General features: G+C 34.9%; 2 protein-coding genes across 2 annotated transcripts; both read left to right on the top strand.

Moving 5' to 3' along the window:
• Window positions 1-3,228: 3,228 nt before the first annotated feature.
• On the top strand, window positions 3,229-6,951 carry tas1r2.2 (taste receptor, type 1, member 2, tandem duplicate 2; the record flags this gene model as incomplete). The annotated part of the gene is made up of 6 exons (XM_079898003.1): window positions 3,229-3,410; window positions 3,530-3,827; window positions 3,910-4,662; window positions 4,775-4,987; window positions 5,073-5,193; window positions 6,017-6,951. 6 exons carry the CDS (start codon window positions 3,229-3,231, stop codon window positions 6,949-6,951), a joined length of 2,502 nt encoding a protein of 833 aa, XP_079754129.1.
• A 9,512-nt stretch (window positions 6,952-16,463) lies between these two features.
• her3 (hairy-related 3) lies at window positions 16,464-17,693 on the top strand. The gene is made up of 4 exons (XM_079896837.1): window positions 16,464-16,604; window positions 16,706-16,801; window positions 16,912-16,990; window positions 17,127-17,693. The coding sequence occupies exons 1-4, from the start codon at window positions 16,551-16,553 to the stop codon at window positions 17,582-17,584; spliced, it is 687 nt and encodes a 228-aa protein (XP_079752963.1). The 5' UTR covers window positions 16,464-16,550; the 3' UTR covers window positions 17,585-17,693.
• Window positions 17,694-18,070: the final 377 nt, after the last annotated feature.

The raw sequence follows: 18,070 nt of genomic DNA on the forward strand, positions 1-18,070 counted from the left end.
TTTTATTTTATATTATACACTTTTAAAGGTATGTTTTTCAACTTTTGTTAGTGTGAGATTTCACCGTACTCTGGTATGCAAAGGAGGGGGTCAGAGCTCAGACGGAGAGGGGGCGCGCATAGACACAGACACGCGCGCGCACCATTCTGAGTGCTCTGGTGAGCTCATTCAGGAAAGGAGTGTTTTTGTTTTACCACTTTTAATAATTTAACAACTCTATTACAACTTTTAATAATGTATTAAATTTAAAACATTTTTAACAAGATATCATTTAAACTTTGAAATAATTTCAGCCCCTGATATCTTACAAACATATAAGATAATTTTTATTTTTATTCTTTTTAGTAAGATATTGTATAAGCATTTCATTTATGCTTTTAAAGGATAGAATGTTTTTCAACCTTAGTTTAATTTATACTCTTTTAAAGAGCAGAATGTTTTATGTAATTTTTATCTAAAACTAAAACAATTGGTTTTAGTAAGCTTTTTATATTCTTTTAAAGAACAGAATGTTTTTCAACCTTAGTTAAATTGCTTTAGATTATATAATTTATATTATACACTTTTAAAAAGAACTTTAGCATGATAATTATTATATAATTTATATTATATAAATTATATAAAGGATAGGATGTTTTACATATGAATGTGAAATAACTAAATGTTTTTTCAACCTTTAATTGTTTTAGATTATATAAATTATAGAATGTTTTATATATAAATGTGAAATAACTGAATGTGACATATATGAAATAACTGATCCCATTTATATACGTTGCTCAGGAATGTAAAGGGAGGGGGCGCAGGCCTATGACACAAGCCATATAACCACACACGCACACACATATAACTGGGACAAAGTTCAAACATCTGTTCGGTTCAAATAGGTCTAAAACTATCCGTCAAAATTATGATTTAGTCCTAGCTAGGTCATAGGGCAAAAACTAACTGTCAAAAAACATGATCGATAGGCTAGCAGGCTCAATAGGTTAATCCCATGACCTCATTCCGGAAGTTCAACCCATCAATCATAAAGGTCACCGGAAGTTCAACCTGTCCAAAGGTCAAAGTCGTAAATCATTTTGACACAATGTACCCCATAATTACTACTATTGTTTCATTTGAAGTCACCATGATGGAGATCAGTGACTGCTTTAGTTGGGCTCTTGACCCTTGACTTTCTGACATTAGTTTTTTTCTGCCTGCTGTAACTCTGTGTTTATAAGACATGTTGATTATGGCTAGGAAATCAGAGAGAAAATGAATCATGTGATGTTGGTTGTGTATCAGTGATGGCAATCACCATGTTTGATTCACTGAGCTCTTATCTTTGATTATATGTGTTATTAATTTTACATTATTGATTGTAGTAGCCCTATGATTCTACAGCATGTGATCCATCATTGCTGTGATAATCAGAAGAATTTTTAAAACATTGTGTACAATAACGGTTTGAACTGCTGTATCTTTCAGACACACACAGACATCAAGAATCAGCATATGAATCTCAACAATGGTGATGATAAAAGTGCAGTGCACTTGATGGAGCCTCCAATCAAAACTCATCAGTATCTCCCAGCATGAATTGCAGCAGGAATACATTATGCTGAATTTGCCTTAGTATTTTCTTTTATTGTTATATCTGCTTTTATTTTTGATGTTGTTTTTGTTGCAGCTTTTTAGTAGCTTGTTTTGTGATGTTCAGAGTTTTATCTGATTATTGTGTTGATTGTCACCGTTGTTGAGATTCATACGCTGAATCTTGATGTCTGTGTTGGTTTAAATCAAGAAGTAGTTCAAAACCTTTTTTCTACACCATGTATTTTTAAAGTTCTTCAGATTATCTGTTGCTCGCTGCTGGCTTACAGAGATATTATACTCAATAATATGAAATATTTTTTTTTTATATTATAATTAATATTATCACTTTGCTCATAAAGTGAGAGATAAGACTCTTTATGAGATCAGTGAATCAGGCCACAATATGACGATTATCTCATCATTAACCTGCCATCATCACCTGGTCACATTTTCTCTCTGATTTTCATGCCATAACGTTTGTGTTATATAGCCACACAGTTAAGGCAGTCAGAGTAAATCTAAAGTTAAAAAGTAAAGGGTCAAGAGCCCAACTAAAGCAAACACTCATCTCCATAATGGTAACTTCAAACTTTATTATTTTCAATAAAACATCAACGTCTAAACCTCTGGTAATTCTCAATAATTAGATTACAGGAAACCACAGCTGGCAGGTTTTTATTTTTTATTTTTTATATAAAAGTTCAGTTCAATGTTCAATGCCATAAAACCTAAAATATTACTACCGTATTTTTTACGGTAAAGCACTTGCAACCAGCTGCCAGTTTTTTACCGTAAACTTTAGTTCAATGCCGTAAAACATAAATATTTGTACCGTATTTTTTACGGTAAAGTACTGGCAACCAGCTGGCAGTTTTTCACCGTAATTTTTAGTTTGATGATGTAAAACTTTGTAAAATTAGTAAACATTTGCTACCGTATTTTTTACGGTAAGGTACGGTAAATGCAATGGTACGTTTTTTTTTTTTACAGTGTACTTCCAAAATCCGTACATTTAACAGTATATTAATGTAAAATTACATGAAATGTCCCCTGAGAGCTATTACAGTTTTTCACTGTATATAGTAAGGGTACATACCGTTAAGGAATTAACATTTTTTTTCCGTTGCTTTTTTACAGTTTTTTACTGTTAAAATTACGAACATTTTTTACAGTGACACTACCAGTCAAAAGTTTTGGATCGGTAAGATTTTTAATGTTTCATAAAATCTGTAAACAATGCTCAAATTTCAGAGACATTAGAAATCCATTAGTGTGTGTTATGGTTTAGGAAACGTATTCTATAGATTGGGTCCTCAGATTTTTTCTAAAGCTAACATTTGAGATATTGATATAGGCTATTAATAAGAATGAGGTAATGATGGTGGTAGTTGGTAATGTTAAAACTATGGGTATTTAAAGTGGTTTTTTTTTTTTTTTTTGTGATGTGGTGTAATGCTCTACTTAATAACTGATTGATGTAAACTTTTTTTGAGTTAAGATATGGAAACTGAGCTTTGTATCAGTGAATATAGTGGTTTAAACAAATTGAATTGTGTTGTAAGCAAATTCAATTGTTGTATATAAACCTGACTTCTATGGATTGCCACTACAGATTCCAGTTTTCCAACCAACGATCCACCGTAAACCATGCTTCTGAGTAACATTTACTCTTTCCTTTTTGCCTTTATTAATTATTTCTTTTTTAAAGTTTCTTGCTTAGAATCTGAATTCAGCCTGAAAGGAGATTACTTGTTGGGTGGCCTTTTTGCTTTACATGAAATTCAATATGCAACACCTCTGTTATCTCCGGAAGCCATTGAATGTTCCAGGTAAGAGAGCAATTTTTTTACAGCAGCAGCATTTCCTCAATATTTAATATTTAAAGTAATTTATTGTTAATACAAAGATTCAATTAAGCACAATTCACTTCCTCACTGTTGTGTTCTAGATACACTTTCTCAGAATCTGGCTATCAGATGTTCCAAGTGATGAGGTTTGCTGTTGAGGAAATTAATAACTCCACCACTCTTTTGCCCAATATTTCTCTGGGCTATGAAATTTTTGACCATTGTTCTGACACAAATAATTTCCCTTCAGTCTTAAGTTTTATCTCAAAAAATGGATCGATAAAACCCAAAGAAAAACTCAATAACTATCAGCCTAAAGTGATTGCTTTAACGGGACCATATGGAAGCACAACAACTATTACTGTTGCACCGCTGATCACAATGGACCTTATACCATTGGTAAATTATGTTTTTCATTCCCCTTTTAATTTTTGTAAAGAAATACTACAACACATAATACTGTTATCCTCTTCTTTTAAAGGTGAATTATGGAGCTTCCAGCTATGTATTAAGTAATAAACTTCAGTACCCCTCTTTTCTAAGAACAGCGCCCAGCAACAAAGACCTGATTGAAATGATTATTCGCATCATACAATGGTTTGGTTGGAATTGGGTTGCCTTTCTTGGTGGCCAAGACGATTACAGTGAAGACGGCCTAAGTCTGTTTAACAAGTATATACGCAATACTGGAATTTGTTTAGGCTATCAAGAGGCTCTAAGTCAAAGGACAAATTACAGTCTAACACTTAAAAAGATTGATATGCTTAACATCAATGTCATTGTTGTTTTCGCTCTGCCACAATATGCAAGCAACATTATCAAAGCAGCCATAGAGAACAACATCCAAAACAAAGTATGGATTGCAAGTGAAGCATGGTCTATGAATCAACAGCTTCCAAGAGAGCCAGGAATTGGGAAAATTGGAACAGTTATTGGCATTACAGAAAGATTGTTGTCTTTGCCCGGATTTAATGAATTCATCTATAAAGATAGGGGAACAACTGATGTTGGCCATAATGATAGTGCTGATAGTGATGTCAAGAGTAATAGTAAGACATGTAATCAAGATTGTGATTGCTGCACAATGTTGACCGCAGAGGAGATTATAAATGAAAATCCCACATTCTCATATGCCATCTATGCTGCCATATATTCCATAGCTCATGCATTACATAAGGTTCTGCAGTGTGACATGAATGAATGCAGCAAAAACACAACAGTTAAGCCATACATGGTGAGTAAATGCATCATAAGATGATAATGACATTTTTAAGGAAAAGTAATAGTCATTCTTATAGCAGCATTCATCAAATGAATGGGGACATTTTTGCCACACTTTACAACAGCTTCTAGAACAAATCAAAAAGTTGGACTTCCCACTTAACGGCCGTCAGGTGAAATATGATGAAAATGGTGATCCAACTGTCAGTTTTGCAGTCATACGCTGGAATACTGAAACAAATCCTCCACGATTTGATATGGTTGGCATATATGATACATATCCAGAAATTACTTTTACTATCAACAACTCAATCTTGTCCTGGCATAACAATGGTTCGGTAAGTTATCTTTTTGGTGAGTACTTATCTAAACATTTACCCGACTTAGCTTAATTTTAATAACAAATTTTCTTATTCCATAAAGGTTCCTTTCTCAAACTGTTCTGTTGAGTGTAAGGAAGGATTTTCAAGGGAACCTGATGGATATCATAGTTGCTGTTTTCTGTGTAAAAAATGTCCACGTAACAGCTATGTGAATTATTCCTGTGAGTACTTTAAACGATGAATGAAAAAACCTTGGCATTTCAGGTTCTTCAGTCCACTTTATTTTAATAGGGAAATAAAATGAAACATTTGCACATTTAGTTGTTATAGCACAAAAAAATAAAAATAAATAAATAAATAAAAATAAAAATTAGTTTAAAACAATTAATTGATCTTAAATTAGTCTGTAAATTACAATGAATAATCTTTTAAAAGTACATTTAATTAATGAAATCATTAAATAACTGCTCCATTATAAAATTTTAACCACATGGTCTAAATGTAACTGTTCATATTTTTTACCTTACAAATTTAAAATAATTACTGTCTACAAATCTACTATTAATAAAAACTGTATAGCTACTGTCTATGTAAACACTCTTAATAGCAAACATGAAGTAAATTCACAAATGACAATAATAATAATAATAAAAAAAGACAACTTCAAATAAATCTCACTAATGTTGATATTCAAATGAAATGTCAAAATTATTAGCCACTCTAAAATGTGTTGAGATTACCTAAGTTCAAGAATATGAAGAAAATATGAAGGGACATCATACCCCATCTTCTTCTTTTGTGCTGTCGCCCAATGCTATGCAGAGCTCTAATGTGGTTTACTGGTGTTCCATTCTTCATTCCACACCATACCATCTGTAATGATTTCATTGTTTGAACGAACCACATCCTTACCTGCTAGGTTACCAAACTGGCATTTTAATCTATGTGAATAAATTTTCCACAGATATGTCCCACCATCATGATCACTTTCTATTTGACCTTGATCACAAAAGTATGTTTTCATATGGTTTTACTTTTTCTCAGGGGATCCCTATACATGTTTTCCATGTCCAGAGAGTGAATGGTCTGATGAGGGCAGCGCGACATGTAAGACACGTTCTGTTGTCTATCTTCAATTCACAGAAATCTCCTCCATCGCTGTCATGGTTTCTGCCACATGTCTAATTAATCTCCTTTTTGCCATATTTTGCCTTTTCACCTATAATTACAACACACCAGTGGTGAGGTCTGCTGGTGGTAGCATGTGTATCCTGATGTTAACATGTTTGATAATGTCTAGCATAAGTGTGTTCTTTTTCTTTGGAAACCCCACATCTGTACACTGCCTCCTGAGAAATGTAATATTTGCATTTTTCTTCACTGTTTTTCTCTCCTGTATGGCTGTCCGTTCCTTTCAAATTGTTTGTATCTTCAAAATGGCTGCCAAGTTCCCCAACGTGCACAGCCTTTGGGTAAAGTACAATGGACAGTGGCTCTTTGTTGGATTTTTTTCTGTCATTCATTTAATCTCTTGTGTGCTGTGGATGACTGTCTCAGCTCCCAAAACTTTCAGAGACTCATTCACTTTTAAAGACCAGATTATACTCACCTGTGAAATAGGGAACACTATAACTATTTGCATTGTTATGTTTATAGGTTGGTTTCTTGGTTCCCTGTGTCTCTTATTTTCTTACATGGGAAGAGATCTGCCAAAAGATTACAATGAAGCGAAATCAATAACTTTCAGTCTCATTTTGTACATTGTGAGCTGGATTGTGTACTTCACAGCATACCTCATTCTCAAAAGCCAATACATTCAGCTTGTTAATGCAATGGCCCAGATATCTAGTATATACGGAATTGTCTTCAGCTATTTCATACCAAAATCTTACATTATAATATTTCAACCACAAAAGAACACTCCTGCATACTTTCAAGCATCTATTCAGAATTACACGCAGACCATTAGTAGGTCTTAGACTTAGACAACAAAGCACAGTAAACACAGATGCCTCCATTTTTTCTTTTAAGACATCTTCTGTAAAAGGCTTTTATACTCATTGCTATAATATGTCTATAGATCCATTAGTAGTTCCCAATATTATTATCATTTGTTTGTGTTGTTATATCTGCTTGTATTGGTGCTGTATTTATGTTTTGTTAAGAAAAAGCTATCCCTTGATAAGGCAAAATGTTATAAAACACTTTACCGGTATGCCAGCAAACATTTAACTTCATCATTCATCCTAAATGGTAAAATAGGCCCTTCTAATCGCACTGCAATTTAACAGGTGAATAAAGAATAAAAAATAGTAAAAATAATAATAAATCTGTCATCATTTATTAACCATTATGTTGTTCCAAACATGCATTTATTGCTTCTGTGGAACACAACAGAAGATCTTTTTAACATTCTTATTGACAGTGCTTTACCAGAAGACTGCTTATTCTGTCCACATAGGCTACATACAAAAGGACATCTCGTGTGTCTCAATGTCATATTTTTAACCACAGATTGTAGTGGTACAAATATCTATTTCATCCATTAATACAAACAATTCTTCCAATAGAAAAATTGGGGTCATGTAATATATTCTACAATCGAATGGTTTAGAATAAAAAAAAACGTTTTAGTTTCCCGTCAGTGCTCCATTTTGGCCACATGGTGGCATAGCTCGATATATCTTTCAATCTTTCAAGTCAGAATGTTCAAATGAAAATATGCTGATTGTTGTTGATGTTCAGTTCAGTGTTGTGCAGTTTCACGTTAATACCGCTATGTCTTTTCATACAGTTTCAGGCGATATGAGCTTCTCATGTCACATAGCCTACTTGAATTCCTAGTTACACTATATTAAACTAAACAATTTGTCAGTATATCATAAAGCACATGGCAGTTATTGTGGTAGGCTATTAATATTTGAAGAATAGTAGGCTAAGTCTACAAAAATAAAACATAAACAGCATCATAGGGCTTCTAACAGCAGCAAGGAAATGAAATGTGTTATTTAAAAAGCTGAACTGAAACGCCACATAAACATTGAACAACTCCACCACCCACCCCTCCTTTTTTTTTTTTTTTTTTTTTTTTTTGCATCAGCGAACCCATTCATTATTTTAACAGAACGCATATTTTGTCCGTCAAAAATACGAAGCGAGGAAAATTAGCGGGCCGCCCCCAAGCTTTTCAGAAGATGGTCCGATTTTACCACATAGGCTACTTTGAAGTTGTAAAGTACTCTGGGAAACCAATAAGATTTGGTTATGGGCTACTTTAACACAGAAGCATAGGCCTAACCATGACAATCCTCGTATTACAGCCATATCGTATAGGCCTACTGATAAAAAAAAAATACAGCAGTATGGAGACTGCTAGGTTTGTGGGGCTTACAAAAGAAAGATGTATTTTAAGTTGAAGATAAAAGTAACAACACCAATAAAATGTTTACTAAAATCATGACAAGGAAACCTTTTTTTTATTATTTATTCCCTGGCTCATTTTGCGTTTAAACGAAAGTGTACACAAGTCGTTATTCTTATACAAATGTGTCTCAAGTTCTGACGAGTAAATGGCAGATGTTTTGCAATTCAAGGCGCAACCATAGACAGGATTTATTAGTGCTTCACAAAGAGGGGCTCGTCTTTTGTTAAGTCCTTGTGTTTCTCATTGAAAAGCGTGACAAAGGGTTCATCCTTCATGGAGTTTTAAAGTTACTTTCCACTAGTTCATTTCAGCCCTTGAGAAAACCCAAAGCAATGTTAATGCCCCTCTCTTCTCTTTTGAGACAGAGATCTCAGTCCACACAAGCAAACATAAGGCATTGTGCACCTGAACCAAAGCCTTCTGAATAACGTCTAGTCTATAGAAATTCGTTAATAGAACGTTTGATTAGCCCAATACAAACAAGACCGACGCGTGGCATTTTACAGTAGCCTAACATAAAACATGTCTAATTGTGTGTTGTTTACGTTATTAAATATATCAAGTTGGCTGTTTTTTTTAACTTTGCGGGAAGCCATTTGTTTCATTTTTTTTTTTTTTTTTTTTAACCTCTGAATAGTAGGCGGTTCTCCGATTTGTTTCGCTTTTGGTTGACCCGTTCCGTTGACATTCAGTGAGGATTCCCGAGACATGCCGTCATATTTGCAGAAAGCAAAATTCGTTCAGTAGCCTATAGCCTATCATATTTTAAAATATTTTAAAGAGTAATTAAAAAAATTACTATAACTTAAGGTGCATAGACGGTGTCCATATACAAAAATAGAGCCAAGTTTCATCGCTGCATATTGGCAAAATGAAAGTTTAGGCGACTAGCCTACTGCGATATTCAAAAGGCTATTCTTTTTTCTAAACTTACATAAAAAATGAACTATCACTGATATTTTCCTTTTATCTCTGTAAAGCTTCTTTGAAACAATCTGTATTGTAAAAGGCGCTATAAATGAAGGTGACTAATATGGTTGTATTTATTCAAGTTGTTCATTTCCTATGTCTGTATTTATATTCAGCATTCTGTTTTAACCTACACCAACGTTTTAATAAGATGTAATTTCCCCTAAAAATGCGAATAACTGTACTATAATTACTTAGGCTACTAATAATTCCTGACAAGTTGTAGCAAACTCCATAATCCCCTTAACAAAACATAGCAAAAGGCGGTTATAGTTAATCAGAGCGAAAGAAGCATCACCGGATTTGAGAGACCTTTGAAAAACATGTTTAACGTGTTTTTTTTTTTTTTTTTTTTTTTTTTTTTTTTGTTGTTGTTGTTGTTGTTGTTTTTAGGGATCGCCTGTGATCTGGCATATTTTAATGCAAATGCCTATTTTCCTCAGAATGGCTAAATTGAAGGGCCAATAGCTGCAACATGTTAAATTTAAGCGTGAAAATAGCGTGATAAACAGCAACGATGAGGTACAAAGGAGTCGAGCCTTCCACCATGCACCAAGCTGCTGTGCTGCAATTTCATACTGATTTCGCGCTACTTTGTAAGACAGCAATGTAGTGTTTGAAACAATTATTCGGTGCATTACACGCAATTTAATCTGAGATTTACATGCTTAAGTGATTTCAGAATAGGCACAAACACATAAGTGTATCTTTTAATTATAATATAACTGAATTTACTACTGAGTTATCACTAATATTAGACTCATTCAGAAATTTGTAAAAAATAAAAAATAAAAAAATAAGAGGATGCAATATTATTTACAAGTGATATCTTAAAAACGTTTTAATTTATTGATAACTCCTGGACTCTTTGATAGACATAATTGTCTGGAACACCCACCCCCTATAATGAGCCATCGCTTCGGTACTTTAAAAACTACAAGTAACTAAATGCTGGTAAAACTTTTTAATTAGGCTAGAGCTGTTTGAAAAAGTCTATGGCTGTATGGTATCCACGTCGTGTGCGCCCTAAATGCGTCCTTTGTATAGTGAGGTCGTAGGTAACTCTTTATTTTACACGTCACATGTAGGTACTATAGCAATAACTATATTGTGCATAATTACATGCAACTTGCCCTAAACCAATAATCCTAACCCTACAGTAATTAGACAAGTAGTCAAGTGGTAGAACTACTTAAATGTGCTATAATTACACTATAATAAGGGCAATCGGTCGCGTATCTTGCATCTAATCTTTCTAATTTTCTCTAATCGCAGGAAAACGTCATAATGTCATTTTAATGTCTACATAATGTCTACATTTTAAATTCGAAGTCTGTTTGTGTCCAAAAAGCATAGGCTGTCAGATTTTAATTGTAGCTTAAATAATGTGACCCCGATTAAATAATTGACGTTGTCATTAAGCACGAAGCCTTGGAAATATGCAAGGAGAAAGTGTAGTAGGAGACAGGCCTTGTTGGTCACAGGGTAAGGCGTCCCCAAGGACCCGCTGTTAATGAGGAAGTGTGTAAAATCAGGCAGATAGGGCCATGGATAGGGCCGTCGATAGGAGGCGTTCCCCTGATTCGCCTCGCTCTGCTGTTTGAAGGGAGCATCCTGTGTCAATTCTTCTTTTTAAGACAATATGTCCAATCTTACAAGTACCAAAGATATACTTTATTTTGGATTCTACTCATCACTAAAGAAACGCGCACATACGAAATTATTAACGTTTAGTTATTAACCTTTAGTGACGTAGGCTATTAAATGTTAAGTGTGAGGTTGTTAAGTGTGAGGAAATGTTAAATGTTAACCTTGCAGGTTCTCCCACACAACGGGTGGTGATATTTTTTTCCCAGGATGGTAGGGGAAGACTCATGAATATTCATTAGGGAAGTCATCCCTGATTGGTCGGATGACCTACCCCTAACCCCACCCCTAAACCTACCCGCCACTGGGGGTCTGATGACCTACCCCTAACCCCGCCCTAAACCTACCCGTCATTGGGGTTAAGACCAATCAGGGATGACTTCCGCAATGAATATTCATGAGTCTTCCCCTACCATCCTGGGAAAAAAAATATCGCCAACGGGTGACTGTTTGTATCGTCATTTCGTTATAGCAATTCTTAAGCCTTTTTCTGAACAGTTTCACTCCACATGACAGTGTCTCTTTATTAAATCAAATAGCCTATAGCACACTGTCACAATGCTCTCAAATTTTGTTTAATGACTGACAAACAATTAATGTTCAGACCATTTCTGGTATTAAAAAGCATTAAAGCTTTTAAGCCTTTATACAATAGGCGTGCATGGACAACTAACGAGACAGCAATTAACTAATGAAAACACATTGGACTCTCCGAATACAAATCTTTGAACAACTATAGAGCAGATGACGCCAGGTACAACGCAACAAACATCAATATCTGTACATAAGTAGTTTTGAGCACTGGAACAGCTTGTCTAGCCTGTGCCTAGTCTAGGTTTCAATGCCTTGGACAATGACACCAAGTAAAATTAAGCCTTTCCCTTATTTGGGTTTTTAAAAATTGGATTATTAAAATATTCTTCACACGATGGGAAACTCACACTGAAATGCTCTTTGGGTTATTTTATGGCATCACCCCCATTTATGCAGTCTGCATGACGAAATAATAGCTGAATTTACACAAATATTTAGTTTAAATATAAGTTTACATCCTCACATCCCTTGTTTCCTATTATGGTGTGTAACTTCCTCAAAGATAAATGACTGTTTGTATGCTTTATGATAGTTGTGTACGAGTAGTGAAATTATCCACCGTTATGAAGAAAAGTAGGCTATATGTCTCACCAAAAGAGTCTATATGATGTTGAGATAGCTTTTTTATTTGGACCCAACATGACCACAAAAGGCGCAGTTTGCAAAAGTAGAATATTGAAGTCGAGCAAGAAAGGCCGCAGTGGGATACCAATCACCATGACGATATGCTTATTGGAGAGGTAAATTGTCACATTGTTCTCTTATTGAGACCTCTGCTGTGCGGAACCGGGGGATGGACCGTGAAACCAGAGGCGAATAGTCTCAATAGTCCGTCGCAGCATAGCATATGGTGCTGCCAGCTAACCGAAGCTGGCACCAACAAATTGCAGATTTAATACTAATTTTCTCTGAAGGAAAAACTCATGCCACCCATGCGCATTTTGTATCACTCTATGACTGACGCTTGGAATTTTTTTAGTTACACAAAGAGAATAAATACATCGTTAAGACAAAATAAGACAAGTGTAGATAAACGAAATGTTCAAACACACACACACACACACACACACACACACAGGACTTTCAATAGACATATTGATTTTTTTTATACTGTTCTACTGTATTATATCCCCTAAGCATATTGTGTTTAGTGTTAACGCTAAACACAATTTAGAATTTTTATGGAATAGATTTATAAGCTGTTTTCCTCATGGGGACCAAAAAGATAAAACATTTCTGGTATTACTATCCTTGTGGGAACAACGTAAGAACGGTGCGGGGTCACAGCTAGGGTTAAGGGTTTTTGTGAAACACACACACGCGCGCACACACACGCGTTCACTTTATACTATATACTATATACACCGTTTCAAAATTTTGGAGAACCCAAATAAACCATGTTGATAAACTGAAAAAATATCAGAAGCAAGTGATGAATTTGTATTTAGCTATTTTATTTAAATTTAAAATGAAAGAATATTAAACTTAGCCTATGGAATCAATAATTCATCGTGAATATTCAGTCAATCAAGATTCGCTGCTACATTTCAACTAAAATCAGTGCCCACAAGTCTTTTGTTCTTATACAAATTAGTTGCTTATTCTGTGAGGTAAATGGCAGATGCTTTGCAAATCAAAGAGCCTCAATACTATAGACAAGATTTGGTACTTAACGATGTGAGAGGGTTTTTGTCTTTAGTTTCTGACTGAATGGCTTCACAAAAGCTTCCATCCTTCGCTGGGTTTTAAGTTGCAATGCTCTAATTTAATTCAGCTCCTAAGAATAGCCAAAGCAATTAATGTGCTCGTCTTTTTTTCTCCTTGCACTGCACAGCCCAACACAAGACCGTGGACGCCTAAGTCAAAGACTTAGAAGTAAAGTCTTTAGAAGTAAAGACTTTAGAAGTAAAGACTTCTTAAAGACCTGCGGTCTAGTCTATATAAATTCATAACTTGCAATATTTGATCAGACCAAAAAATGTTGTCGCGTGGAGTATGCTTTGTAATAGCCCAATTATTATTTTATGAAGAACAAATAGGCCTACAGTACGTCATATTTATATAGGATTTACTTAGGATAGTATGATATTATACTTTGTGGGGAACAATTTGTTATTAAAATAATCGGTAAAAATTGATGTTGTTTGGAAAAGTTGCCTTGCTCACGTGGCAGATCACTTTCAGGACACATAAGTAAATTCTGTAAAAAAGCAATTAACACTAAAACAATATTTCAGAATACAAAAAACAAAAACAACGAATAAAGCATTTTACGATATATATTTTTTATCTCATTAAAGTATTTGAATTGTGTTGACGATTAAACTTTTTTTTTTTTTTTTTTTTTTATACTGGTTTATATTTTTGGTAACTGTCATTTCGAGCCCAAGAACATCAGCTGATTCTCTTTTACTGCCATGATTTTATATTTACATGTTAACAATGAATTGTAGCGCTTTAGAAATGGAACGTTTATTGCAGTAATTGTATAATTGCTTCACTAATTGTTGTTAACAAGCCATAGAATACTTCAGTCACTACGGGATCTCCTAACTAAGCGTGCATGATAAAAGGCAGTTAGGGTTAATCAGTTACAGATGGAGAAAAGTGAAAGCACTTCCAAGCTTTTGATAAACATGCGCTTAACCTTTGTCGCAGTCTGTTATTATGCCAAACTCGAACACAGATTGTTCCTATCTTATTGTTTCTGACAAAGTGTAGAAAACGGTGAAACCTCTAAATAGAACACTTGGCAATAAAGTGATCTTCTAAGCGTTGTGTGTGTGCTATGCAAATATTCTTTCTTTCATTTGATCTGAAATGATGGACTTTTTTGGTAGCCTACAATTGACTAAATAAGATTATTTGCTTGTTGTAAAGTAACTGTGAACTGTACCACAGTGTGAGCGTGTGACTGACGTGTAAATCAGTGTCACAAAAGAGAGCTGATTTGCTCCGATTTCATACTGATTTGCGCCATTTTACGCTGTGAAAAGAGAAACACAGCAGCGTTTTTAACCAATTCTTTGGCCATTACAAACAACTGAATCTCAAATGCTTGTATACACAAACATGCATCTGTGAACTACATATCTTTTAGTTTGTTAGCCCAACATGTTTAATGTAAAACTTAAAAAAATACGGAACCAACTGGCTTTTTTACAATATAACTAGTTTTTTGTTGCTTGCATTGTGTATTTAACATACAAATTAAAAACGTTTAACATGTGCTCTTTGCAAAGTTTTATGCAATAGTGTGTCGTATTAAAAATGGTCGGATTCTTTGAAAGAGAACTTGCACAATAGACCTAGATATACAATAGACCTGAAAGATCAATCGCTATCATATACTTAGGCCTATATAAACTGTAGTGTTTTTCATTGCCTTCTAAAGGCTCTTGACTGGAGCTGCTGAAATGGTAATGTGATTCTATCAGTGTCACGTCATTTGTTTCCTCCTAAATACACCTATTGTATGGTGAAGCCGTCTCAAGCGAAAAAAAGTCTTAAAGCTATCAATGGACATTCATTCATCCTGTCGCGTGTCATGCGTTTGGGGGCACCCCTTGTCTTTCTTACTGCGCATGTGCAACATAGTATTTTGATCAAAGAAAAATTAAGAACCAAAATTTCATTGCTCCAATAATGTTTCTACATTTTTAATAAACAAAATAACCGAAAAGGTCGATTGAATTGTGAAATTAACACCAAGCTGTGCAGGCATTAAAAACTTTTTTTCACCTAACTGTTCACTTAACCACTTTTTAAAATTTGTTTTATGTGAAACTGTAGTTTTTCACACTGTGGAAACTGAAGTGGCTTTACTTAAATAGCTTCTTCATTTCTATTAAAACCCTGTAGCCTACGACATTCCCAAGGACAGGCCCTATTGACGGGTAAGTGTGGAAAATCAGGCAGATAGAGCCCTCAGACAGGAGGCGTTCCTCTGATTCTCCTCGCTTATTTCTTTGAAATGAGCATCTGTGAGAATTCTACTTCTTTTTGAGACCAGGTATGTTCTCAAGTCAAGCTTAAAACACGAAGAGCTGTGCTTGTAGCATGACCATTTGTATTCTACTGGCCAAATAATCATAGAACTGTTGGGCAGTTTTAGAAAAAGTTGCTTTGGTTTGTAGAATCTTGACATTTTAATTCAGCAAAGGTGAAGGTTCCCCTTCCTTATTGGCAGAAAATTGTCACGTTGTGAAGACACGGAAAAGATTTCCACGGTGCTGTCTGTCCCACATGGCGTGAAACTTGAAGAGAAAAGGATGAATAGTCGGAGCTAATTCCTCTACAGCTCGTCTGGTTATTTGTAACACTTCCCATTTTACGGTGCTTCTATACAAACTCTCTAAAAGCTACATTTTCACCCCACACGATGATGTTTTGGGCCAGCGCTTAATTGTTCATTTCTATCTAAACTAAAACACATTAAATATAAGATTAATCCCTCTTAGGGATAACACAATTAAGCGTTAGTCCAAGTATTGAAAAGCAACTGATTGCCATTTCAAACTAAATTAGGCTGGCATGTAAAAAAGTCTCTTGGCTTATTACTAATTATGACGCCATACGGACAAAAACACACAAAGTAATACTCACAAAACACACACAGTATTATTTAATTATGTTTCTTCTGATTATATAAATAAAAGTCTCGTGGTTTATAAAAGAGAGTAAAACCAAAATGACTCCTAAGCTCTTTTTTGAGAACAAAAGCACAGCCAGGAAAGCAACTTCTGATTGGATGTCCAGAAGAAACTAAATAGATGCTCTTTTTCGCACGTGTGGATGCACGTCTCAATGGATGTGAGCAGTCCATTGAGATGTTAAGTGAGCCTTTCTATATAAAGCAGGACACTAGGGGGAATTCCTTCACTCCAACTCAAGGAATTCTGATAATTCATCTGGGTATCTAAGCACATTGAGCATCTGAGGACAATGTCTGCAGCATCAGATAGTGTGGTAGCGGCAAAAACTCAATGCGTTAAAAAGGTGATTATGAGTATATTTTGTGTGGCAATAAATCGAAAAAATTCTTTATCGGTGTAGGCTATATTGTATTTGAAATCAAAGAAAACGATTTTGTATTTCAGGTGTCCAAACCACTGATGGAGAAGAAAAGAAGGGCACGTATCAATAAATGTTTGAATCAATTGAAAAGCCTCCTGGAAAGCGTCTGTTCCAACAATGTAAGAAATTTAAACGGATTTAATCTTCTATTCAAATTCTAACACGAAATGTCCATGTCCAAAAATCTAACTGATCTGTTTTTAATTTAACTTATTATTGCATTATTCAGATCCGCAAGCGAAAACTAGAAAAGGCTGACATTTTGGAACTAACGGTGAAACATCTGAGGCTGCAAAATAGCGAAAGAGGTGCGTGTACCCTTTATTATTATTATTATTATTATAAAAAAAAAAAGAAAAAAAAAGAATTTATTAATTTCCCAACATAATATAATAAGTGTATTATTGGGAAATCATAACTAAATATTGTTTTCTCTAAATACAGGAATGACCGCAGTTTGTGACTCTGCTGAATATCACGCTGGCTACAGAAGTTGTCTCGCCACTGTCAGACATTATCTTAACGCGTCAGAAACAGACAGGGATTCCCGTTCCACCATGCTGACACATCTCACGAACGGTCCTCGCTACACCAGAGTTCCTGATTCCAGTACCGCGGAAAGCGACCACGCGCCGATCCTTGCACCAACAAATACACTTCGGCGATCGCATGAAGTTGCACTTAAAACAGACGCTCCTTATCCCAACGTGCAGCAAACATCAGACAGAAATGTCTGCTTTATGGCGAAGAGGATTGAGATTTGTGATATTGACAAAATATCATTCGACGCACAGGTTGGGACCACTGGATCCAAGAAGCTCAAAACCATACACTCCAGTCTTAAAAATACAAAGGTTGATGAGTGCTGCAGTTTGAAACATAATTATTGGCGGCCTTGGTAAATATTAATAATTTCAAATGTCATTGTTTTAACACTTAGACTCTAGCTCTAATTTTTGCTTCTCGTGCACTGTATGTAGGTCTTATTTTAATGAATGACAAATGCCTATTTTAGTAGCTAATAAAAGACAAAAACAATGTGCGTATTTGTGAACAACATTATTTATAACTTATTGTTATAATTGTTTAGGCTATAACAAGTTTTCTTTTAATCTGCATGCCGCCCAAGAACATTTCCAAGCCTCGGAACACTAAAACCATCCACGTGCAATTTTTTTTAATGGCGAATTTTCACTCTTGAATAACGATAGGCTACTGCTCACTACTAAAGTACCAATACCATTATACAATGCATCGGTTTATACTATGGTTAACTGATATATTACATTAGAGGGGCAAGCTGGTCTCTTCCCGAATTTGTTTTTTTATGAATGACGTTACGAAGGAGATGGCGTAATAACTGCTGCTGAGATCGAATGGATGTCAAA

This window comes from Squalius cephalus (assembly GCF_949319135.1).
Source record: "Squalius cephalus genome assembly, chromosome: 16".
In the NCBI taxonomy this organism is placed as follows: domain Eukaryota; kingdom Metazoa; phylum Chordata; class Actinopteri; order Cypriniformes; family Leuciscidae; genus Squalius; species Squalius cephalus.